The sequence below is a fragment of the Molossus molossus genome, unplaced genomic scaffold, assembly GCF_014108415.1.
Source record: "Molossus molossus isolate mMolMol1 unplaced genomic scaffold, mMolMol1.p scaffold_m16_p_10, whole genome shotgun sequence".
Taxonomy (NCBI): Eukaryota; Metazoa; Chordata; class Mammalia; order Chiroptera; family Molossidae; genus Molossus; species Molossus molossus.
The window spans coordinates 19,206,275-19,231,643 of record NW_023425345.1 but is presented as its reverse complement, the minus strand read 5'-3'; the positions used below and the strand labels follow the sequence as shown (position 1 = coordinate 19,231,643).

Sequence of the window (25,369 nt, the reverse complement as noted above, 5' to 3'; positions counted from 1 at the left end):
AAGGGACAAAGGTAACTTCAAAATACAAATAGCCTGAAAGAAAGGACTTTTTGGGGGTAAGACTATTGGTGAAGAAAGTATAATTTTCCATTGAATAAGAATTTGTATAGAAAATAACTACAAAAGATAAATGTATAAAATGATGTCATCCGAACTTCAGTAAAAAATTGCACAAATTCATGATCTGAGCCAATTAAAACAAAATATAAAAGGTAAATACTAAAAGCTTAAAACTCACAAGTACTTGAAAACAATTTAGTTACCTACTATCATTGATATATACATGTATTTATGCTTTGTGTCTGTAAAAAGACTTGTAGATAGATAACAAAATATATAAACATAGTGTACAATGATTCATAAGTAAAAAATAAAAATGAAGCTCAAACTTGTAAGTAACCCCTTTGAGAAAATATATATACAAATCACAAGAAGCCCCATTGTCTTTGAATCAACTAAACTTTTCATTAGAGGTATCAGCTTCTTCATTAGGAGGTAGGATACCAGACAGGAGTTCTGGAGGCAAGAGTTTAGAATGTCCATTCTCAGTAACTCGCTGAGTATAAAACAAGATATAAGCTTGGGCCTTGCATACTTCGTCCATAGTGCACATGCTTAGCTTGGAATCATTGCAGTGTACCCAGAACCCTAGAGCGAAGCACAGAAATACACCTTAATGTTTATAAAGGAACTTTAGAAATTTCAAGTATAAAAACGGATTTAGAGGCATTAGTTTCAGTGAGAGTTCAAGTTATTTAAAATTTCATTTTCAATTATAGTTGACATACAATATTATATTAGTTTCAGAAGTACAACATAGTGACTAGACATTTATATACCTTGCAGTGATACGCTAGTACCCATATGTCACCATACATAGTTATTACAGTATATGTGATTATATGACTATATTCTCTATGCTGTACTTTATATCCCTATGACTCTTTGTGTAACTGGCAATTTGTACTTCATAATCACATCTTTTTCACCCATCTCCCCTTAACTGCCTCCTATCATGGAGCCATCAATTTGTTCTCTGTATCTGAATTTGTTTTGTCTGTTCCTGTTTTTTTTTAGATCTCATATAGGTATAAGTGAAATCATATGGTATTTGTCTTTCTTTGTCTGACTTATTTCACTTAACATAATACCCTAGACATCCATGTTGTCACAAATGGCAAGATTTCATTCCTTATTATGGCTGTATAATATTCCATTGTATTTATGTACATCTTTATTCATCTATTGATGTCACCTAGGTTAAGCTATTTTTGAAGAGAAAATAATTATCTAGCCAATTCACTTCTTTTAATGAGAAACAGAGCTTAGGCAGTATGTTACTCTGGAATTATCTCTCTTTATCCTAAAAGTAGCTTGAAGTTACTGATTAGTTCACTTGACACAATCTTTAATTCCTGGTAAAATCTTACCAGTTGATGATTTTGCTGCCTATCATACTATAAAGCAAATAGTGCACAACTAACTCTTGGTACTTAAGTGTTAAATTACCTTGCTGGATTAATGGCTTTTTGTCCACACGTCTTTGTGTGTGTGTGTGCGTGTGTGTGTGTGTGTGTGCGCGCGTGCATGTGTGTGTGTATGTTGGGAGAAGGCAGAGGAGAAATGGGCATGAGGGGGAGGCTCATTCTTTAACAGTTGGTAGGGAAAGGGGAAATGTGAAACCTAAATCCAATCACTTTTGCCACCTATGAAGGGTCCATGGATGTAGTAAATTCAAATGAGTTTTTATATGTTAAAACCCGAACTCGTTTGTTTCAAATGTCTGTGATCCACCAGTTCATTAATTAGATGGTCTGTTCTTTAACAAATTTAACTGAATGACACCAGTAAGCATAGGATCTGCTATTGGAAATGTGCCTTTAAGAAAAGATTACAGCCCTGGCCAGTTTGGCTCAGCGGTTAGAGCGTCGGCCTGCGGTCCGGAGAGACCCGGGTTCGGTTCCCGCTAAGGGCGCGTACCTCAGTTGCAGTATGTCCCCGGCCCTGGTTGGTCGTGCGGGTGGCAGCCACTCGATGTGTCCCTTTGCGTCGATATTTCTCTCTCTCTCTCCCTTCTTCTCTCTCCCTTCCACTCTATCTGTACAAAAAATGGAAAAATGTCCTCGGGTGAGGATAAAAAAAAAAAGAAGAAAAGATTACACACTCTTTCTGGCATATAATTAATAAAACCATCCTTATTATCCTATCCCTGCATCAAAACTACTGCAATCCCGCAGAAAATACCCCATTTTCTGCACAGACCCTCAGTATTTTCTATGAGCAATGATGCAGAAACATTCTTCTTAAAAGAGGTCAAGTGGCTTTGCTTAAGATGATTTAGTGGCCAATTAGAAATCGCTAGAGCCTGAACTCCAGCTGCCAAGTCTAACCCAAGATAGAACACTTTCCCCCATCTATACCTCCTTCAGAATTATAGCAGTAGGCAGTGTAGTGTCCTGAGCCAAATCCTTTCCCATGGTGCATTACTACAGCAGATAAGTCATAGATAAAAGATTCAGGTCTGAGGGATTTCACGGACTCCCTGCAGCAATAGGGCTCCATATTTAAGATTTCTTTAAAGCCAACATGAACACCAATCTTCTCCCGGTTATTACGTCCTGACCATCTGTGAACAAACCAGGTAAAAGTATTAACAAAATCAAGGAAAAATAACCAGGTACTAGAGATAGTCAATGTGGTCATGCTTCCCAGTACTTTATCTAAGCATGGCAAGCAATGTTTTTGTCACATACATAGCATGAGCTAGGATTATGAGGGGAAATGTAATATATAGTTCTTCCAAGAGATTATAATCCATGTAGGGTGGTGGTGAACAGAGACAAAACACTTTAAAGTACTAAATAAAACATGAGGTTAAAACAAACAGCAGCAAATGGAGAAGGAAAAAAGGAATATAGACAGGTTTATGAAGGAAACAATGTGAAGATGCTTCTCAGTGCAATGTTAAAATAGTATGGAGCTAAAAGTGAGTCTTGCATATTACATTATCTGCTGGAGTCAGCCCACTCCTTCCCCATGAACTATACAAAAGATCCTGTATCCAGTGCACCTTTAACTTTAATAAAGATGAAAGAGCAAAACAAAATAATGGGACCTACTTAACATTCTCACTTTCTCTCTTTTACTTTACCATAAAATTCAAACCTTATATTACTTAACTATGCTAAATAAACACTTGTAAACTAAATAGAAAATATTCATTCCTATTGATAAACCGGGCATCTTGTTTTTTCTGCTGAAACACAGTAAAACAAAACAAAATAACAATTTACCCCAAATCCATAATGGTTTATTCCTGAAGAGAGGGAAAGGGAACAGGACTGAGAGGCACACACAGGGAACTTCAAAGCTATTAAAAATAATCCTTTTCTTATGCTTCTTGGAAGAGCTCCCATGTGCCCCTCCCCAATCCCATTCTCTCTTTTGTCTTTTATTTACCCTATATATTTTATACACTGGCAAATATAATAGTACTTTTTTAACAGATTAAGGGGAAAGATAAATGTGGTGGTAAAGGCAGTGTAAACGTCTCTGAATCAGAGATAAATCAAGGCATGAAGGATCAAAAATGTTTTGGGCAGAAGATGGAAGGAAATAAGTCAAATAGATTTATATATATTAAGGTAACCTTCAAATGCCAGATTAAATAGCAATTATGAAGATCAGGAGGTTCTTCAACAGTTTATAGTAGCCAATTAAGTATTAATTTAAGTAACAAAAATCCTTTCAATTCTATCTTTATAGAAACTCAAATATGTTCTCACCTTTCAATGCTCCCTGACCCTTGTTACATGAAGAATACAGACTAACCTCCTAAGTAATCTTCCTGTTTTCATTCTACTTGATTTTATACACAATGGCAGGTCTCACAAGACTCTTCACTAAATCTTTGTTGTATACCCTTTCCTGTTCCTTCCTCCATACCTTCGTTCATGTTGCTCCTCCTTCTGTATACCCCATATTTATTCACTTAATAAATATTTTCGGGCAACTACTATGTACAGAGCTTGTTCCACTGGCAAGGGGAGAGAAGCAAGCAAGCAAGCTACTAATTGCAGACAGTGGTTTTTGACATTAAGCAAAATAGGGTAATGTGATACTGAAGGTTTGGGTGGTGCTACTTTTAAATAGGATGGTCAGAGAAGTCCTCTAAAGAGATGACATATAAATTGTGACTTGAATGATATAAATCCCCTATGTTATTAAAGAGGCTTTGGGAATATTTATACATCGGCGAACTCCTTCCTCCAAGACTCAGATTAATGAGTTTGTTTATAGTTTATGATACTCAGTATTTCTACTTCACCATTATTTCTGTGCATGCCTTACTATAATCTTGTGAAAAGGATCTTACTTTATATTCCTAAAAGAATACAGAACATCTTGAATTAAAAAGCACTCACAGCCCTGGCTGGTTTGGCTCAGTGGTAGAGCACTGGCTCGTGGACCAATGGGTCTCGAGCTCGATTCTGGTCAAGGGCACGTACCTTGGTTGCAGTTCATCTCCGGCCCTGGTGGAAGTTGTGCAGAAGGCAACCAGTCAATGTGTCCCTCTCATGTCGATGTTTCTCTCCCTCCCACTCTATCTGAAGATAAATAGAAAACAAACCTCAAATGAGATTTTTTAAACCTCAAATGAGGATTAAAAAAAAAAAAGCACTCACATGATGTTTTCTGACTGAAATAACTGAGTCAAGTTAACAGTGATTATCTCTGGGACGTGGGACTGAAAAGAATGGTAATTTTATTTTGGGCTTTTATTGTACCTTCTGTGATATCTAAATTTTTTCTTTTATCTTTTTTTTTTTATCCTCACCCGAGGACATTTTTCCATTTTTTGTTCAGGCAGAGTGGGAGGGAGAGAGAGGAAGAGAGAGAGAGAGACATCGACGTGAAAGGGACACATCGAGTGGCTGCCACCCGCACCACCAACCAGGGCCAGGGACAAACTGCAACCGAGGTACGTGCCCTTAGCAGGAACCGAACCTGGGTCTCTCTGGACCGCAGGCTGACGCTCTAACCGCTGAGCCAAACCGGCCAGGGCTAAAATTTTTTTTTTAATCCTCACCCGAGGACATTTTTGCATTTATCTTCAGATAGAATGGGAGGGAGAGAGGGGCGAAGAGAGAGAGAGAGAGAGAGAAACATAGATATGAGAGAGACACATCGAGTGGCTGCCATCCACATGACCCCAAAGGGACAAACTGCAACCGAGGTATGTGCCCTTACCGGAAACCGAACCCGGGACTCTCTGGTCCACGGACGGATGCTCTAACCACTGAGCAAAACCAGCCAGGGCTAAAATTTTTTTAGAAAACATATATTACTTTTAAAAAAATAAACCATTGTATCAATAGTTTTCAAATCACAGCACATAAAGTAACTTCTCATTCCTTAACAGAACAGTCCACTTCTCAGGTTAACATGGTTATTGCAAGGTATGAAAGCCTTGATTAACCAACAGATTTGCCACTTACTCACCTGACTAAATATATTTCTGAAGACTAGAGGTTTTTTTTTAATTGCTATGAATTGAACTGTTGTTCCTTTGTTCAAATGTTTTCCAAGAATGAAGCAACTGAGTCAAATACTGTAAGTTACAGATTTTTTAAAATTTACATCTAAAGTGTGCTGAATATTAAACAGTACAAGGAGAATAGTATTACTTAGCCAACCAAAATGTGATCAACAGTGCACTCTACAAAGGAAGCTAATCAGGTTAGTTACTGAATATGGTGTCCACTGATCAAGGTTAAAGACAATGACAGAATTATTTTTCCCTTAAAATAAAAGACAGAAGTAGTTGTAAGTTATCTACTAGTCAGGTATACAGTATTAAAATTTAATTCATCATGTGTTAAGTTCTGAAGCACTATAAGTATAGTTGGTAGGCAACTGCTACTACTACTACTACTACTACTAACCTGAATCGTTTGAGATGTAGTCTGAGAATTTGAGGTAGGTGGCAAATCATAAGCTGCTTTTGGGCTTCGGTGAGTACAACTGGTTTTGAGGAAAACCTTCTACGCTTTGCTGTGATATCAAAGAGAATAAAAATTTAAGGAAATAAGGGAAAGCTGAGTAAACTTTTAATATAATCCACACATGCATTATCACTTAAACCTGTGTTACAGACATTGTACTGTGCTAGAGACAGACATGGCCTTGCCTCAAAGAAACATATAATAATTAAAAAAAACCTTATGAGCTTGTCAAGGTGGACAGATATGTAAACAATTAAGTAAATGACTTAATATAATCTTATAAATAAGGCAACTAAATGATGCAGTGCTATAATAGTTTTTAATGGATTTGGCTCTGCCAAATAGGAAAAGTTGAAACTCTCCCTAAACATACTTTAATATAAGGTCAAACCTCAGGTCTTGAACATTTCTTGGGTCTCAACCAAGTTGTTCACAGAAAAAAATGTCTGGGTTAACTTTGGTTCTGGACTTGACAACCCTTTGGTGCTGATATATTAGCATAATAGAAAGCGTCTCTCAGGCGACAAACAAAGGAAAGGATGCACCAGTATGAGTCTGTTTACAGCTAAACCCTGCTTAGTTAACATCTCAGGAAACTGTGCTGTGAATATTTGTGTGTGTGTGTTTGCTTTTGTTGCTGGCAAAATGGACCATTAGCACAATTTTAAAACGTAAAAAGGCCATCAAGAGTGCTAATGTTACTATTGTTGTGAAAGAAACAGGCAACTGAAGAGGTAGAAAAACTGTTGTTGATTTGGATAAAAAGCAGTTAGCTGGTGACAGCATTTCAGGGTGAAAAAGTGAAGATGATGACGTATATCCTGACCTCCTGAAAGACACCCTGGAAGGAGTGCTGAAAGTGGTTCATTTAGGCTAGTAGGGGGTGGTTTGGTAAATTTAAGAAAAAAGTGCTTGTTTAGAGATTAAATATGTACATTAGACATGTACCATATATAGGAAAGGTTAAAACAAGGAATCATTTGGGGGTCTGGAAGGAATGACTTCAATTTACATTTCTAATGGGAAAAAAATAATTCTGTTTTCAGACAAACTGCTTCTAAAACAGTGTTCTGGATCAAATTAAGTTTGAGAACTGAGGTCCCACTGTACTTCCTCTTCTCAAACTCTTACTTTAAAGTTTCATGGTCAGTTCATTTATTGAGGTTAATCAAGATACATCCATCCCATGGGTCCTTACTGCCTAAAACACCCCTCCCCATTTCCTGGGGATCCACCCCTGAGAAGGTGGTCTTTTATTAGCTCTGTGACTGAGGCCTTCCTCAGTTTCTTGCTTTTGCTATTTTAGCACCAGATCACAGACAAGTGGGACTTAGGATTCTTTTTGTTGTCCCCCTTGCTTCTCTAGAGGTCCATCTATGGATTGTGTCCTATAGCCTCTGGCTGGGCATTTAGCTACCAAAGATTGCTCTTTTTTTTTAATCCTCACCCAAGGACATTTTTGCATTTATCTTCAGATGGGGGGGTGGGAGAGGGTGAGAGAGAAACATTGATGTGAGAGAGACACATCTAGTGGTTGCCACCCACATGACCCCAATGGGGGCCAGGAACAAACTGCAACCGAGGTACATGCCCTTAGCAGGAACCAAACCCAGGTCTCTCTGGTCCGTGGACCAACGCTGTAACCGCTAAGCAAAACCAGCCAGGGCATAGATTGCTCTTGATGTCCAGGAGCTGCCTGCAACGTGTATACCAGCTCTGACTCCAGCCATAGCAACATCTGCTATTCCTTAGGAGGTAGAATCAGTCTACCATGAAACTGTCCTCTTGGCCATCTCCACCTGCCACCAGAAGCCTTTCCTTCAAGGTCTATGTCCCTGAGATCCAGGTATCATCCAGCTGCTGCTGGATGTCCTGGACCTCCCTGTGGATCATCTCCCAGAACACATGATCCAAGTGGAGCTAGACAAGGGATGTCAACTCCCTGACTTAAATTTTTTTTTTTTTTTATCCTCACCCGAGGACATTTTTCCATTTTTTTGCTCAGGTAGAGTGGGAGGGAGAGAGAGGAACAGAGAGAGAGAGAGAGAAACATCGATGTGAAAGGAACACATCGAGTGGCTGCCACCCGCACAACCTACCAGGGCCGGGGACAAACTGCAACCGAGGTACGTGCCCTTAGCGGGAACCGAACCCGGGTCTCTCAGGACCGCAGGCCGACACTCTAACCGCTGAGCCAAACCGGCCAGGGCCCTGACTTAAAATTTTAATCATTTGTCTTTATGTATTAAAGCAACTCTTTTAAGCCTTTATTTGGTAGATCCAGCAGACACACACAAATGTGTTATAAAACCATATTTTGCATTCATTCAAAATAGCATTCTACTCCTAGATTTAGTGATGAAAGCAGATCTAGGACCACTCACATTTATGTCTAAGAAAAAAAAACCACACTTCACCATACAAACTTGATACTTATTTTTTTCCTAACCATATATATCTTAAGTTCCTTGTAATAGTTCATTTTAGACAGCAATCAGAAAACAATGCTAGTGTGGGTTGTTTTATAAAATCACCAATTGATGTGACATTTCTTCAGTGTTAGAACATCCAATGTTTCCTTTATATTACCATAGAAGTTTAGTATCTAAAAGCCCTAGAACCATTTTTTCAGACCTGACAATTAGGGATAATTCCTGAAACTATATAGTGTAGACACTAAAATGCCACACATACATTGATAGAGGAGATAAAGACACTACATAAAGACACAACAGAGCCCTGGCTAGTGTGGCTCAGTTGGTGCATCATCCTATAAACTGAAAGATGGCGGGTTCAATTCCCCGTCAAGGCACATACCCAGGTTGCAGGTTCGGTCGCCCCTGGTTGAGGTGTGTGCAGGAGGCAATTGATTAATGTTTATCTCTCACATCCATGTTTCTCTCTCTCCCTCTCCCTTCCTCTCTCTAAAATAAATTTTAAAAAAATTAAAGACACAACAGATCTGATGTCCTTTTATACACCATTCCCCTTGAGGATAATGCTTCCCTTTAATTGAAATGGCTATTTCATCTCATGTTGGAGGCCTGTGCCCACCTCTTAGAGAGTTTATTGTAGTAGATCTTAACTGTCTACCTCTTTCTTCTATTAGCTATGTGAGCAACTTAAAAATGTGTTACCTCTATCCATAGCAACTAGAACAATGACTAAAAGAGATAGATGTTTTATAGTAAATATTTTTATGAAGCCAATTCCCACAGCAGCCGCTCAGCTATATATTATTTTCTATACAGGTATGTATACACATACACATTTTGATAGGTAGCAAAAAGACTTAAAGCAAACATTTCTTTCAAGTACTAAATAACATGCTTTCCTTTTATTATTCTCCTTTGCTACTTTATTCTTCCTCACATATTAAATTAATATTTTTATTTTATAAATCCTTTCTCTCTACAACTGACTATAGGATCAAAAAAATTTTTTTAATATCATCAATAATGCAAAACATATACAAGGTTCACAAATGCCAATTATAAAACAGAAATAGTTAGCCCAGTTTCTTTTGATGAACTAACGCAGAAAGTTTATTTCCATAACTGCTACTTAAGGAATTTTTTCCAGCTTCCTTTCATTTTCTCTTTGCTAACTTTAGAAAAGCAAGGAGAATATATAGTCTCTACTTACAGTTACACTGGTCACACATGTAGATTTTTCCTTCTAAAGCTTCTGTTTCTGTGAACTTGGCCAGCATTTCAGTAACCAGGCATGGCTGGGAAGCCATATCTTTTCCACTGCATTGGTATCTTTCAGGAAATTCCAGCGACAAGTCCCAAAAAGGTTCTATGGTATTTGATTTTTTGTCACATGCAAGACATGTAACCTGCAAATAAAAATATTAGTTTCAGTCCTGGCCAGTTTGGCTCAGCGGTTAGAGCGTTGGCCTGCGGTCCAGAGACCCGGGTTTGGTTCCTGCTAAGGGCACGTACCTCGGTTGCAGTTTGTCCCCGGCCCTGGTTGGGTTATGCGGGTGGCAACCACTCGATGTGTCCCTTTCACGTCGATGTTTCTCTCTCTCTCTTCATGTCTTTCCCTTCCACTCTATCTGAATAAAAAATGGAAAAATGTCCTCGAAAGGATAAAAAAAAATACACACACACACACACACACACACACACATATTAGTTTCAGATTACAATCCTCCTGTCAAGACATTTACTCCTTTCACTAGAGGGCATTGCCAATAAAAAAGGCTTTTCTTCTGAAAATGCACTATCAGAATTCTGAATAATCTGCTTTATATTATTTTGGGGCAATTTTATTTTTATCCTCACCTGAGGACATTTTTGTATTTATCTTCAGACTGAGCAGGAGGGAGAGAGGGAGGAAGAGAGAGAAACATCAATATGAGAGAGATGCATTGAGTGGCCGCCACTCACATGACCCCAACCAGGGCCAGGGACAAACTACCACTGAGGCACATTCCCCCAGTGGGAACTGAACCCGGGACTCTCTGGTCCGCGGGCCAACACTCCAACCACTGCGCCAAACTGGCCAGGGCCAATTTTTTATTATTATAATTTTTTCCTTCCAAAAGACTGTCATTAAACTAACCATTATGCATTGGTGGACTTTACTAGGCATTCAACAAGCTCCAAGAGCATTAGTCAAATCTAAATTTAGGTAAAACAAACAAACTTTGGCCTCATTTACTCAGATATACATTATGTGTGTGTATACATACAGATTATGTATATATGATATATATTTATATGCATTTAATTTAATATATTTAGATAACTAGACTTGCAGTTCTTTGCCCTTTTTCCTTCCTTATCTTTCACCAATTGATTTTCTCTCAATTCCCTATAACATCTTAACCATGATACAAGTACAATACTACTTGTATATTTTTATATACAGTGTTTTATATATAGAGGTATATAAGTATATATAGATTTTGGAGCCCTATCCACTGATAATTTCAAGAGATAGTAATATGACAAAAAATGAGGTAGGTCATACTCCCACTTACAGCAAACATCACTACATTAAACTTCTCATCAAAATATAGGAACCACAAAGAATATGGGCAGTTCTAACAACTTACATAGGATATATATTAACTGGAAAGGGGAAGAATAACTTCAGTGAAGAATTCAGCAGGATTTAATGACAACAAACATTGAAAATAATTGAAGATAGGCTTTACAGATCATTTCACACAATATGAAATATAGTTGATGCTTGAATAACAGCATCTTCAAATCTGTTCCCTGTGGGATTAAATCTTCCTTTTTTCTATCTCTCAGAGAATGAATATAATATGGTTAACTTAAGAAGCTGTTTCCTAGTTTCCTCTCCCCACAAAAAAAGCTTTCATACCATGGACATAAAACTACTAATGATTCAAGAAGGAAACTGTGAATAAGTGAGCTGACTTTATACATATATTTGTGAAAGTGATCTATTTTGACCTGTAAGCAGTACTAGTTCTAATACACTAGATAGACAAGAGAATATGCATTTTTTAGGCTTCACTTCACAAAGTCCCCATGATGAAAATGATATTTTAAAAAGTCCATACCTGACTAAGAAGTTGTCCATGAAAAATATTATTCACAACATTCAAAACCTGTTTGATAAGTTTCCTTTGAGAAGAGGGGATGAGAGCTGGTAACATGGTACCAGTTGTCTCGAGTTCATGTTGTATTTTATCCAAAAGTTCACAAAGAAATTCCTGAGCATCTTGTTGGGCATAACCACGAAAAGCAGGAATTAGCCTCCACACTGAGTGTAGCATAGCAAATGGTGAGACCAAGGCCCATTTTCCAGACCACATGACTCGGAACAAAGTATGCAATTCATGACAGAGAGAAATGTATTGTGAACTCGACTCTCTTGGCTGAATAAGTTCCATCTTTCTACTCTTTGATGCTCCACCACTCAGTCTGGATGATAAACTTGGATGTCTGGAGTGGACAGAGTCTGTATCTTTTTCTTGGCATTCATTCATTTGATATACTGTATCTGTGACTGGTGGATGCTTATAAGATGATTTTGTCTTATCATTAGCTGTCACAGCCAGCCATCGGTTCAGATCAAGTTTTAAAAAACACTGTCGAAAAATAAGTAAATGACTCAACACTTGAAGAACAGAATTCATATAACAAGTATTCCCTAAATTTCTTAATCCTGTTACACCAGGAGTTACAATCGGCCTTCGTTTAATTGAGGGGTCACTGGCTTTTTTAAATCTTACGTCTTCTGAGGTAGATACTACTTTATCTTTTGCTGGTGATGCTGAGGTTTGTAGCGGTTCTTGAACAGGAATTATTTCTATTGTGGACAGAGCTAGACCTTGCAAACGTAGACTCTTTCTTGGAGGCATACTTTCCAATTCTGCTTTAACTTGATACTTTAATTCTTGCCGTCTTTTCTTCACTTCTCTTTTTTCTGTTTTTTCCTGAAATTGTTCTTCTTGTCTTTTTCTTCCAATGGGTGATTGCTCAAACCAAATTCGAAAAATTCTACCCATTAGGATCCTTCTCCTGTGCCAAAGAGCAGTATACATTTGATCTTCATTTTGAAGCAGAGATTGGGCGCCATCATGTAAGAAATAAGAATCATCACTTATACCCACAGATCGTAAAATCCTTCCACTACGAGTGGTGCAGTGATAATTTTGACTTTTGATTGCACTTAATGTACTTCGTAGTAACTTCAGGTCTCCAGTTGCATTATCATTAAGAACATAATCATCACAAAGGTAACAAAAAACATACATATCATTCACCTCTAATGCAACAGGATGACTGCTTTCTTGAAAGTGCTTCACAGCATGTTCTTCAATGTATCTTCCACAGGCAACATGGGAACAACTAAGGCAAGCCCAAATTGACTCACTTGTATTGCAGTCCGCACAGTGCCATTTCTGAGGGCTGAGAATGGAATGGTCTTGAGCAAGCTGCAGCTGTCCAATGTGTTTACACTTATCCATTGTTAACATCTATTTAGACTGGCTGAGAAACACATAATCCAAATCAGTCTCTGTTCATTCTTGAAGCATCTGAAAACTAAGCAGAATAGTGTCAGTTTTAATAAAATAAAAGCAAGAAGCCAATATTTTTCTTTTTTTATAAGGTAATTTTCCAAGAATAATTTTATAAATTTGCTTCATTTACTCCCATTTCTAGGCTGCCTGTCATAATACTAGGCAGTTCTCCCATTTCCCTTGCTGTATACTTCTCTCCACCTTGCTTCCCTTTAAAATCTTTTTAAATAGTGTGAGAGCAGTTTAAAATTAGGGCTGGCAAGACCAAAATATATCTCTAGTATCTATATTCTGAGAGCCATAGGTGGAGATACTAAAGTATACGCAGAGTTAAAAGCATGGGTTTTGAAACAGAAAAAACTTAGGTCTGAATTTTACTTCTGCCACATACCATTATATGTCTGACTTGAGCAAATATTTTAACTTCTCAAACTTCACCTGTAAAACAGGAAAAACCATACCAACTTCAAATTGTAGAAGAATTGAGATAAACTATTTATCTGACACACAGTAAATGCTCAATAAATGGTAGCTATAGTAAATAAATGTTAATATTCTCTATTTATTTAAATAAATCATATTTAATATTTTACTTAATTACCATTTTAAATTTGGCTTTCCATTAGTAAATCAATAATGACCTTTAATTCATGGCTCTAAAACATACTCTGATCTGAGAGACCTGACAGTTTGCCTTAGAGAGAGAGAAAGACAGAAGGGGAGAATTTTTGTGTTTGAATAGACCCAGGAATGTGCAAGAACATGTAAGCAAATAAAGAGAAAAAAGGAAAAATACAAAGTAAATGGCAATATAATGAACCTTTACATTCTGGTAGGCCTAAGGATTCTCGCAAATAAAAGCTTCTAAAAACAAACAACACACACACAAAGCCAACCTAATAAAACAAAGCAAATGAAACCTATATGATTTTGGCAACTACATTTTCATCATTGATTTAACATAAATTGAACACAAATTTCTGGTCACAGGTGGGGACCTAGTTAAAACATTCAGAACATTGTATGTAGCATGATCAAGGCTTTAATTTTTTCAGGGCAGTAAGACAATATGAATTTCAATGGTACTTGTGGGTGCCACCTCCAAGGTCCTAAGAAAATTGCAAGGGTAAATTTGACTTTTGGTTTCTTTCAACCTCTTTTTTTGTAAAACCTCCTGGCAATCAGAGAGACACCCCCCCACCCCCACCTCCATTTCTTAACTTTTAGATATAGGGTATCCCTGAATATGGACTTAAGACTGACCAGCCCCAACATTCACATGTGTACATATTTCAACCACACATTTGAAGTTTACTTATCTTCCCTCAACATTTCCTGAGGTCCAAAAATCTGGTCAAAGATAGTATTTCATTAAAACTCCTAACACTCGCGCTGGCCGGTTTGGCCCAGCGGTTAGAGCATTGGCCTGAGGTCCAGAGAGACCCGGGTTCAGTTCCCGGTAAGGGCACGTACCTCAGTTGCAGTTTGTCCCCAACCCTGGTTGTTGGGTCGTGCGGGAGGCAGCCACTTGAAGTGTCCCTTTCACGTTGATGTTTCTCTCTCTCTCCCTCCCACTCTATCTGAACAAAATATGGAAAAATGTCCTTGGGTGAGGATTTAAAAAAAAAAAAAAAAAAAAAAAAAGCTCCTAACATTCAACAATAAGTTGCTAATGGTAAAATTAAGCCATCAGTGATTAACATGCTCCATTATCTAAACTATTTCCAGGCACTGAGTCACTCTGGACTCCTCTTTCACTCTCCCCACAGCAACTGTTCAGGGAAAATGGTTGGCTCTACCTTCAAAATATATCTAGAATATGACTACTTAATACGTCTACTACTACTACCCTGATCCAAGCCATAAAGTCTCACCTGAATTTCTGCAATAAGCCTCCTAAATGGCCTCCAAGCTTTGATCCTTACTGCCACCAAAATGGTACCCTCTAGGGGTGGAAACCTCGTTTCAGCTAAGGGCCATTTAGGTATTTATAACATCATTCACGGGCCATACAAAATTATCAACGTAAAAATTAGCCTGCGCCCAGCTGGTGTGGCTCAGTGGTTGAGCATCTACCCATGCACCAAGAGGTCACTGGTTCAATTTCTGGTCAGGGCACATGCCCAGGTTGTGGGCCAGATCCCCAGTGGGGGGCAGGGCATGCAGGAGGCAGCCAGTCGATGTTCTCTCTCATTGATGTTTCTCTCTCTCTCTCTCTAAAAATCAATAAAAAGAAAGAAGAATTAAAAAAAAATTAGTCTGCTATGTTTGGTCAGGCTAATTTGGTGAGGTGTGTGCTGTTAGCTGGTAATTGACTTGAGGGCCTTACACTGCCCAAGGGCTGAACTTTCCCCATCCCTGTGCACCTAAACACAGGAGATCACTCTCACTCTCCTGGCTCCTGGCACTTCTGGATGACTTCTGGCCTGTGGGACTCTCATGCTCCTGCATTTGTCCACATGGACCCCACACAATGGACTACAACTAGCTTGATGCTGTACCAGGCCCAATTCCAACATGGAACAGAAACTCTGGGTGCTGGCTTTGCTTCTAGCTCTACCGAATCCCAACTGCATATCTTCCAGGACTGGATTAAGGGAAATGGGACTTTGGAAATCCAACAATGTAATTCTATGCAAACGAAAATCACTCATCCTCCTGTGTGAGTCCTAGAAAATTCTTTTTCTTGAGATATCATAAGGACCCCACTCTAAGCACTCAGTGGGAAAAGGGAAACCCCACTTCCATGGCTAACAGTATGAGTTGACACTTTGTACAATGTTCAGAAAAGAAGGCTCAAAAGAAAAAAAAAACAAGAAAGAATATTTATTTTTTATATAATATATATTTGAAAAATATTTATATATACATATTCTGGGTAGTGGGACTGCAGATTATTATTTTCTTTTTATTAATCCCTATTTTCAAATTTCCAAAAATAATGCACATGTTACTTGCATAGTAAGTTTTAAGTAGGAAAGATAATGTTATGTATGTGCTAAATTATACACAAGCCTCTTTTATCCCTTCTCTTCTATATTCTGCAAATAAATTCCCTTAGTTACAAGGACTTTGCCTATTTCATTGCATTTGTTATTAAAAACGTCTATTTAGATGATGGCAAGGTCCCTGACGTTCAATAGGAAGTGGCCTATAATCAAATAGCATGATTCCATTTGATGCAAAATTGTGAAAAGGGTGAAATATTGATCAAATGCCATCTCTCTGACATGCAATACAGCAGCGGAATGGTATCACAGCAAATGGTTAGCGAGCACACTCTGGAATCCAAATGCCCGAGTTTAACACTTGGCTGTATTTACTATGTGATCTAGACAAATTGTTTATGCTCCACATACCTCAGTTTTCTTATCTGTAAAGTAACAGTGATATTAACATCAATAGGGTTGTTGAAGGAATTAGAGAAATTTATATTTGCAAAGCACTTAGAACAATTCCTGGCACTAAATAATATGGCCCTCATTACATCTTAGCTGCCAATAATAACAATAATAATAATAATAATATAAATGCTAATGTTTTAATAGTTTTATCACTTTTAGTCAGAGGTTCCTTCTTCTCAGCCAAGTGAATACTAAGCCCAACTATGGTGCTAACTGATAATTAATACGTTAACTGAGAACTAAGGTCTGACCTCTCCCAGGGATATTTGCATTTTAAAAGGGAATCACTCAAAGATAAAATCTTTTTAAAAATCCAAAGAAGTGAAATCAGAATGGTGGAATGACAGATCAGGAGATTAATATTTTAGAGTAGGGGGCCCCTTACCCTGTCTACTTATGGAAAACAAAAACAAAAACATTAGGAGATGGATGACCAAGGAAGGGAAGGACAGGGAGGAGAGCAGTAGCCAGAGCAGGCTGCTGGCACCAAAAGTCTCCAGTTTTCTCTGCTGCTTGGAGCCAACGCTCAGAGACAGTCACTAGAGTATCCCCAAAGGAGCTTCATCACACAAAGATCTAAAAGTTTGGAGGAAGAAAGGAAGGGGGGTGGTGATGGGAGTACTGACACTTCCTGTTTTCCTATACAGAGTTCAGAGCACTCCTTTTCATTTGCTAATCAATTGCTGAGAATCTATTAACTCTGGCTCTAGCAGACTATATATGTATTTTTGGTAGTATAATCACCTTAAAGAGAGATAACAAAACATTTATATCCTGATAAAATATTACCTATACCTATATATTACAGCAACATAAAAATAGTCAAGATGTTTTGAATAAAATCTATATAGATTAAAATTATACTACCATTTTCTCATATATTTAAAAAATGTCTCAAACTTGAAATTCCAATTAATAACTATGACATGGCTTTTCAAAAAACCAAGTATGCTAATCTTTATTTTAAAGACAGATGATTTATAAATATTCTGAAAACTTCTTTGTCATTCTTCATTGCTTAAAGACAATAAAAAATTTAATTTGTTCAAAAAATCCATTCAAGCCATTCAAACTTTTCATGCCATATAATGGAGCAAACATTTTTATTTCCAAAATTCCCTTCAGCAAATTTCTAAACTTTAAATAATTGTATTGAGTTTATTAAAGGCTAAATTATTTTATATAGAGTTAGCATATTAAAGCAATTATAAAGTAGAAAGCTAAAATGACTAAGAGAAAAAAGATGTAAGATCTAATTAGATATGATATTTTAGTCAAAGGTTTATATCACATACAAAAATCAAGTAAGATCACAGGTAAAATATTTTAACCTATTGAAGTTCAATAGCACAAAACTGCTTACATTTACCACCCAGTGAGAATTCCCTAAAATTAATTTTTATTTACTCATTGAAACATACAATCCAGGCTTTAAGCATGTAGCAATACATTTCTGATCTATTTTAATGGCTTTTCAAACCTCGTCATAAAGAACTCACTTCAAAAATCAGATCTACATAGCTCACTCCCAAGATTTTATCCTTAGCTCTAACCTTTCTGACCCAGTCTCAGACACACTTCAAACTCAGTTTACCTATATATCTTGTCTTAACAGAATTAGCCTCTTTTCCGAAATTCTATTAAAGAGGCTGTATTATATCACTCAAGTACTAGGCTAGAAATCTTTATAGTTTATTTTAACTCTTTCCTCACACATTCAATTTGTCACCTATGTATATAGGGTTGATTATCATTCCCCAAGTCTTTATTCCTTTCTACTTCCAGAGCTATTATTCTCATTATGGATTTGATTGTATCATTCCCAAAGCACAGCAGTAATCTCCAAACTGGTCTCCCATCATGTGAACTCTCATTCTTTGCCACAGTACTATCCTGCCAAAAAAGGCTCTGAGCATTTAACTCTGTACTTAAAATCCTCTGTTCCCCAGAGTCCAATAAAGCAGATTTTTAACCCTAAGACTCAGAAATTTTACATCAGGTTTCAGTTAATGTGTGTATATATATCCCACACATGCACACACACATACTTCTGGAACAAAAGTTTCACAAACAATCCTTATAAGAATAGTGTACTCTGATATTTCTTATCCTATTTCATTTTTTTTTTTAATGCTGGTCATGACTCACTAAACTGATTTCATAACAGCAGTTTGACAAATACAATAAAAAGTATTCGTCTTGCTTTCAAAATTCTCCAGATTCCAACTTATCTTTTTTGCCTTATTACCCGGCATTACCCATCTATGCGTTCCAGCCAAAAAGAATCATCCCCAGCTAATTTCCTGAATTCATCTTCATCACCCCTCCCCTTTAAAAAATGTATTCATAAAGTAGTTCAAGTTTTTTTTTAAATATATTTTTTTATTTTAGAGAGAGAAAAACATCAAGTTGTTGCTCCACCTATTCATGCATTCATTGGTTGACTCCTGCATGTGCGCTGAGGAGGAATTGAACCCACAACCCTAGTGCATCAGGAGGATGCTCCAACCAACTGAACTATCTGGCCAGGGCAAAATATTTCTGGTTTTAAAAAAAATCTTTTTTCCTCTAAGTTCCTAAAGATTTGGGGTAGTGTCAAATATGAAGTCCTGTGTTTGTGGATACATACATCCTTACTCTGCCACTTAACTGTTAAGTAGGTTCCCTATGGGGGGGGGGGGGGACGGACTAGATTTCAACATTTTTTTTATCACTTTAATAAAAGGAAAGTAAGGGAGCCCGGCCAGTGTGGCTCAGTGGTTGAGCGTCGACCCATGACCAAGAGGTGCCAGTTCAATTCCTGGTCAGGGCACGTGCCCAGGTTGTGGGTCCAATCCCCCAGTGGGGGCCAGGCAGGAGGTAGGTGGCCAATCGATGTTCTCTCTCATCGATGTTTCTATTTCTCCCTTCTTCTCTCTCTAAAAATCAATAAAGAAAAAAAATTTTTTAAATGAAAGTAAGGGATTTATGAAGATCCTATAGGTTTTATAGCCATATTATTTCAGGCTACCAAATTCTTGACACAATCAATCAACTAATATTAACTGCAGTTCTCATTATTTGAATCAATGGATAAGAATAGTAAGTCATTGATCACTAGTGGTCAAAACTGCCCATCACCCTAAACCAAGTGGTCATCTTTCCCCATGCATTTAGGGCACAGTTTCCAATATTTTGTGATGTCATTATCCTACTTTCTCTATCCTTAACCAGCATCTATCATGTTTCTTGTCCCATGCTATATGCTTTTAGATACCCAAGATAGTTTTTATATAAAAGCAAACTAAGACATACTTCCTCATCCCTAATTAGGTACAGGTTACTCTGAAATTTGGTATTATATGTAGTGACCCTTTAAATACATAGTTATGCTCCAAATATAAGTATTACTAAGAGCTACAAGAACTCTGAAAAATTAGAAGGATGGCTACTTCAAAAATTAACATTTTACTATAAGTTTTGATTATCTTCAACAGCTGTCCACTCCTTTTCTACCTCAGTTTCTTAAGAAAATATTCAGAAAGTCTAGCCCTGGCCAGTGTGGCTCTGTTGGTTGAGCATTATTCTGTGTACTGAAAGGTCACTGCTTCAATTCCTGGTCAGGGCACGTGCCCAGGTTACAGGTTCAATCCCAGGCCTGGGTGCGTGTGGGAGCCAATCAACTGATGTTTCTCTCTTTCTCTTTCCCCTCCCTTCCTCTCTCTCTAAAATCAATTTTAAGAAAGAAAGAAAGGAAGGAAGGTAGGAAGGGAGGGACCGAGAAAGGAAAGAGGAGAGGGACAGGGAAGGAAAGGTGAAATACAGTTTTAAGCCTTAGAAGTTCCTACAAGAGGTCAGGTTCCAAAGATGAGTCATACAAAAGTAATGTAGATCTTCTAATCAGTGAAATTAATCAAAATTTTCAGGTTCTTTGCTTTAATTTTTAAATGAAAATCAGCAAGTTACCATGAAAAATAAACACATAAAAATAGCCAAACTAAAGCCCTGGCCGGGTGGCTGAGTTGGTTGGAGCATTGTTTCATGAGGGTTTGATCCCCGGTTGGGACATGTATGGGAGACAAAATTATTAATTCAAAAAGTGACACAGAATGAAGGAAATGGCTAATAATAGTCTTAAAAAGAATTAATCTATATATTAAAATCTGAATAAACATCATCATGCTCTATTAAGCTTACCCCTTTCACAGCTCATATTTAGTCAAATAATCATATAGTATTTATATTTTATACAATTCCTAGTGTGTTTTATAGGTACAGTTTTATAATTATTAAGTCTTGAAAGACTACAGAATAAATCTAAACTCCTTAACATGACATAAGAGCTTTCAATTTGTGGCACAATATTTATGTTTGAAAATTGATTTGAGAGAGAGAAGAAGGGAGATAGAGAGAAACATCAATGTGAGAGAAAAATATCCATCAGTTGCCTCCCACATGCACCCCAACTGGGGATCAAACCTACAACCTGGGTTGTGCCCTGACTGGGAATCAAATCCACCACCATTTGGTGTGCTGGATGATGTTCCAACCCACTTAGCCACACAGGCCAGGGCAGAATGACCATTTACTTATTTATTTATTTATTTATTTATTTATTTATAATCCTTACCCAAACACATTTTTCGATATTTTGTTCAGATAAAGTGGGAGGGAGAGAGAGAGAAACATCGACGTGAAAGGGACACATCGAGTGGTTGCCACCCACATGACCCAACCAGGGCCGGGGACAAACTGCAACAGAGGTACGTGCCCTTAGCGGGAACCAAACCCAGGTCTCTTTGGACCGCAGGTTGACACTCTAACTGCTGAGTCAGACCGGCCAGGGCCAGAATGACTATTTAAATAAAATTGTGTCACAGTAATCATATATATTTTTTAAATATGTTTTTATTGATTTTTTAGAGAGAGGAAGGGAGAGAGAGAGAAACATTGATGTGAGAGAGAAACATCGATAGGCTGCCTCCTTCACACCCCTTACTGTGGAAGTAGCCAGAAACCTGAGCATGTACCCTGACCGGGATTTGAACCGGGACCTCTCACTCTATGGGACAATGCTCAATCCACTGAGCCACACCAGCCAGGCACAGTAACCATCTTTATCTCATTAAAAGAAAAAAACACTCCCAAGATCTCCACCAAGGATAGATATTAGAGAGTAGGCATATGCTGAATCTTTATTTTAATAAACAGTTGTGACAAAACATTTTTCTTTTAACAATATCAAATAACGTAAGCAGATCTTCTAAAAACTATTAAAATTAGAAAATTTATTATTTTCCATGATAAAAGATAGGAAGAAATGGCAATTTTAGTAGGAAGTAGACCCTAGAAGTGCTAACCACCACAATCTTTACATGCGTTTGGATAAGAATGAAAATAAGTTTATCTATAATAATTAGGGCAAATCCTACCCAGGTCTTAGGAGTTTTCCGTTTTCCATTTATTTCATGAAACCATCATAGTACCCATGTCCTCTTGACAGATGTTTGTAAAATGCTAAGGGTCATAGTGCCTGGTACACACAAACGGGTTCAATATTTTTGAATGAACAAGTTATTGAACAAATGAACACAATGGGCTCTCAAACTTCCCCTGTTCCCTCATAGGTATTCTATTATGTCTATTATGTGCTTTGGTACCTCTCCTTGTCAATCATGATGTATTTCCTTCCCTTTATCCCTAGAAAGGCCCTAGTTATCCTTCCTTCCTCCAGAGATCTAGATCTATCATTACCCTGATCTTGTTTGTAACTCCTCATTAAACAATAAAGGATACCCTTTTTCCCCCTGAGGCTTTTTCATGTCTCAAACGTGCCTTTTCTGAAGCACACAGATTGAAACTGGTTCATGAAGTTCTAAGAAAAATCTTCTGGAAAGCAAGTTCTGCCACCAGTGATTTCTTCACCCATCACTACTTACGAGCATTTCATTCACAGACAATTTTGTTCCAAAATATTTATCATTAGTGTCACACCATCATACTTATATATTAGCCTACTGCTACTAACTCCATAACAATGGGGAAAACATTCACCAAGAGATTGAATATTCTACTACATGGATCTAGTAATCTGAGTTAAAATACTTTGTGTAAAATGTCTAGATTCTCTATCATTCCAGTACATCCATGGCTTAACCTACCTAACAAGTATATTCTTAGAGTATAAATAAATTAGTTTTTTCCTATGGACTGTAAAACTCCATTGAAAATGAATTCTTTACAATAAAATTTTTATGGTGTCTTAAGGTACTGTGAAAAATCAATTATACTTCTTACAATAATCTCAATCTTTGCTAGAAAACCAGTATTTGTAGAATCCTATATTTCAGTCATTTGTCACCTATTTAGGCTGGGTCTAAAGGGAAACTGTCCCCCATTACTGAATCCAGAAAATGACTGAGCACACGTTTCCTTTCTTTTTTGTTTTTCAATTTTTATTAATTTATTTTTGTTACAGATGTTTCTCCTTTTCCCCCCTAAAAACACCCCCCATCCCACCCATTTCCTATCTTGATTACACTCCTCAACCAGTGGCCTCAGCCTTTCTCTAATCTCCCTCAATCAGACAACTCTATTAGAATCTGGAAAGCACATTTATTCTGCCTAACATTGCAGGAAGGAGAAAAAGTTCAAAGCACGTTTGTTTGTTTGTTTGTTTGTTTGTTTCCCCTGCCACCAAGAAGCCAAAATGTTGCCTTTCTCTGTACCATTAAAAAACCCAATACAACCCGGCTGTTGTGGCTCAATGGTTGAGCGTGACCCTTGCACCAAGAGGTTGCCGGTTCGATGCCCTGTCAGGGCACATACCCAGGTTGTGGGCCTGATCCCCAGTGGGAGGAGGCAGCCAATCAATATTCTCTCATAGATGTTTCTCTCTCTCTCTCTCTCAAGTCAATAAAGAAAAAAAAAATTTTTTTTAAAAGGTAAAACCCAGTTCAACATTGACAAGGGTTTCCTCCAGGTCAGGTGCTAGGGATACAAATAAATTATCATCAGACTCTGCCCTCAAACAATTCAAGGACTAGAAAATCCTCTTCTCTACCACCAATGGTATAATACTCAAGAAGATTCAAGTGTGTAAAGGAAAACTTTGGTTGAGGATATAATACCCCTTTCTTTTTGTAGTACAAAAAAAAAAAAAATTGTGAAAAAGAGGGGTAAAGACAATTAGGTGGAAAATATATTTCAAATATTTAACCCAAATCAACAGATTTTCCATTTTAAATATTCCAAAAACTTGTATAAATATATATTATACTAAACCCAGATTCACCTATCACTTAATTTTTTTAAGCTAAAAAAATCTGGGACAATTAATATTTTTGGATGAAAAACAAGACAGATGCACAATCTAAAATATTTCAACTTTCTACAATGTATGCATTGAACTATTTGTTCCATATCAGAATTTTCCTAAATTGCAGTCTAGAATGATGAATATTGGATTGAAAAATCTGCCATCCATTGCAAAATTAATAACTAGTACACTAAAATGTTAGAGAAAGAGTGGGGGTGGGGTAGAGAAGCTTCATGAACAAAATGTTTTAGAATCTCTTTTAAAACCAGAGATACTAAATTAGATGAAAAGATTAGGGTTCCAAGAATACAAAGTTTTCATCTCTTTTAAAACAACTGAATCTAATTAAGAGTATTAAATATTCTATCAACATGTGCTTAACTCATGTTTGGCTTTCCAACTTTGATCACAATGAACAGCCAATGCTTTTTCCTTGTTTACAACAAATGCTGGTTTTAAAGACAACTCAAAATGGAATTCCAGGCTCAATGTTACCACCACCCTACTTTTACCCCATAGGCAGCTACTTAACAGATAATAAATTCTCGTGCAGACCCTGAAAGTCCTATTTCCATGCTAATTTCACAACCCCGTTACTGGCATGATGTGACCATTAAGGTTCAAAAGAGGGTGGGTTGGGGATAAAGGGACTCTCCCCAAACTTGCTAAATTGTATTTTTACTTTCCGAATGAAAACTGCAAGGAAGTATCCAGTTAGCGAAGAATTTACAATTGCTCAAACTGCCGTTGAAACAATTACCATGTTTTTCACTTTCTTCTTTGGAAAATCATCTTTTAAACTAGACCAATCTATTTTCTTCTGATGCTGACACGTTTCTTATGTCCCTCCAAATGAGTTTGGCCTATTAGCATTCCTTCCCCAAAGGCCGGCGGGAATGGTTTAGGAAGCTGGTATTGAAAAACCGTGTCTTTAAGTGGCAGCAGGTGCCGGCAGCGCTGGGACCGGAACGATAGCGGGGAAAAAAAAAAAAAGACATTCCTTCCAAACCGAGGACTAGAACCGCCCTTCCTAAGCATCCCTTGACTTCGAGCATCACTGGGCGGCACTCAGCCGGGTTAGGATGCGGTGTTCTCCCGACAATGCCAGCTCTGCACGCGCCCCAGCTCGCTTCAGATTCGCGATCGCGTCTCCTCAACGCTCCAGAACGCGAGTCGGGGCACAACCTCCCCATCCGCATCCCCTCGAGCTCCCCAATTTCGCCTTCTCCTCCCCTGCAGCCCAGCGCCGGTGGCTCCGCGCTGCCCCCAGCCCCAGGGAACGCAGCATCCCCGGCGCTCACGAGGTGGCCGACCACCGGGACACGGGCCAGGGCACATCGCACGGCCCACCCAAACTTCCAAGAGGCACCAATTCTCAATTCGCCGGACCGCCGCCGCCTCCACGCGCCCCTCGGCTCGCTCTCCTCAGTGGGTCCGCAGCCCCCTCTACCTCCCTCAAGCCCCTACTTTGCAACCTGCGCGGCGGGAAAACGCCGCCAGGTGCTTCCCGGCCCCGGGGCTCCCGTCAGACCTGTGCTCCCGCAGGGAGCCTCGCTGCGCCAACCGCCGCCGCCGCGCGCCGCTCTCGCACACTCACCAGCCCGAGCCGGAGCAGCCATCTTGGAGCTCGCCCCCGGCACCCCCCACCCCC

The 25,369-nt window shown here is 38.2% G+C and overlaps 1 protein-coding gene across 2 annotated transcripts; it reads right to left on the bottom strand.

Moving 5' to 3' along the window:
* Positions 1-76: 76 nt before the first annotated feature.
* Positions 77-25,369, bottom strand: USP44 (ubiquitin specific peptidase 44). 2 transcript variants are annotated; one of them, XM_036251279.1, is made up of 6 exons: positions 25,316-25,369; positions 11,551-13,039; positions 9,651-9,846; positions 5,946-6,054; positions 2,421-2,626; positions 77-648 (listed from the first exon to the last, which is right to left on the bottom strand). In XM_036251279.1, the coding sequence occupies exons 2-6, from the start codon at positions 12,970-12,972 to the stop codon at positions 452-454; spliced, it is 2,130 nt and encodes a 709-aa protein (XP_036107172.1). In that variant the 5' UTR covers positions 12,973-13,039; positions 25,316-25,369; the 3' UTR covers positions 77-451. The 2 variants fall into 2 exon arrangements, with proteins under 2 accessions (XP_036107172.1, XP_036107173.1); XM_036251280.1 differs by having other exon boundaries at positions 25,069-25,347.

Coding starts and splice junctions, on each gene's coding strand:
- USP44 (XM_036251279.1), bottom strand. CDS start 12,972: ATGTTAACAATGGATAAGTGTAAACACATTGGACAGCTGCAGCTTGCT. Junction 9,847..11,550: donor ATGGACAACTTCTTAGTCAG/GTATGGACTTTT, acceptor TTTTATTTGCAG/GTTACATGTCTTGCATGTGA. Junction 6,055..9,650: donor CATGTGTGACCAGTGTAACT/GTAAGTAGAGAC, acceptor TTGATATCACAG/CAAAGCGTAGAAGGTTTTCC.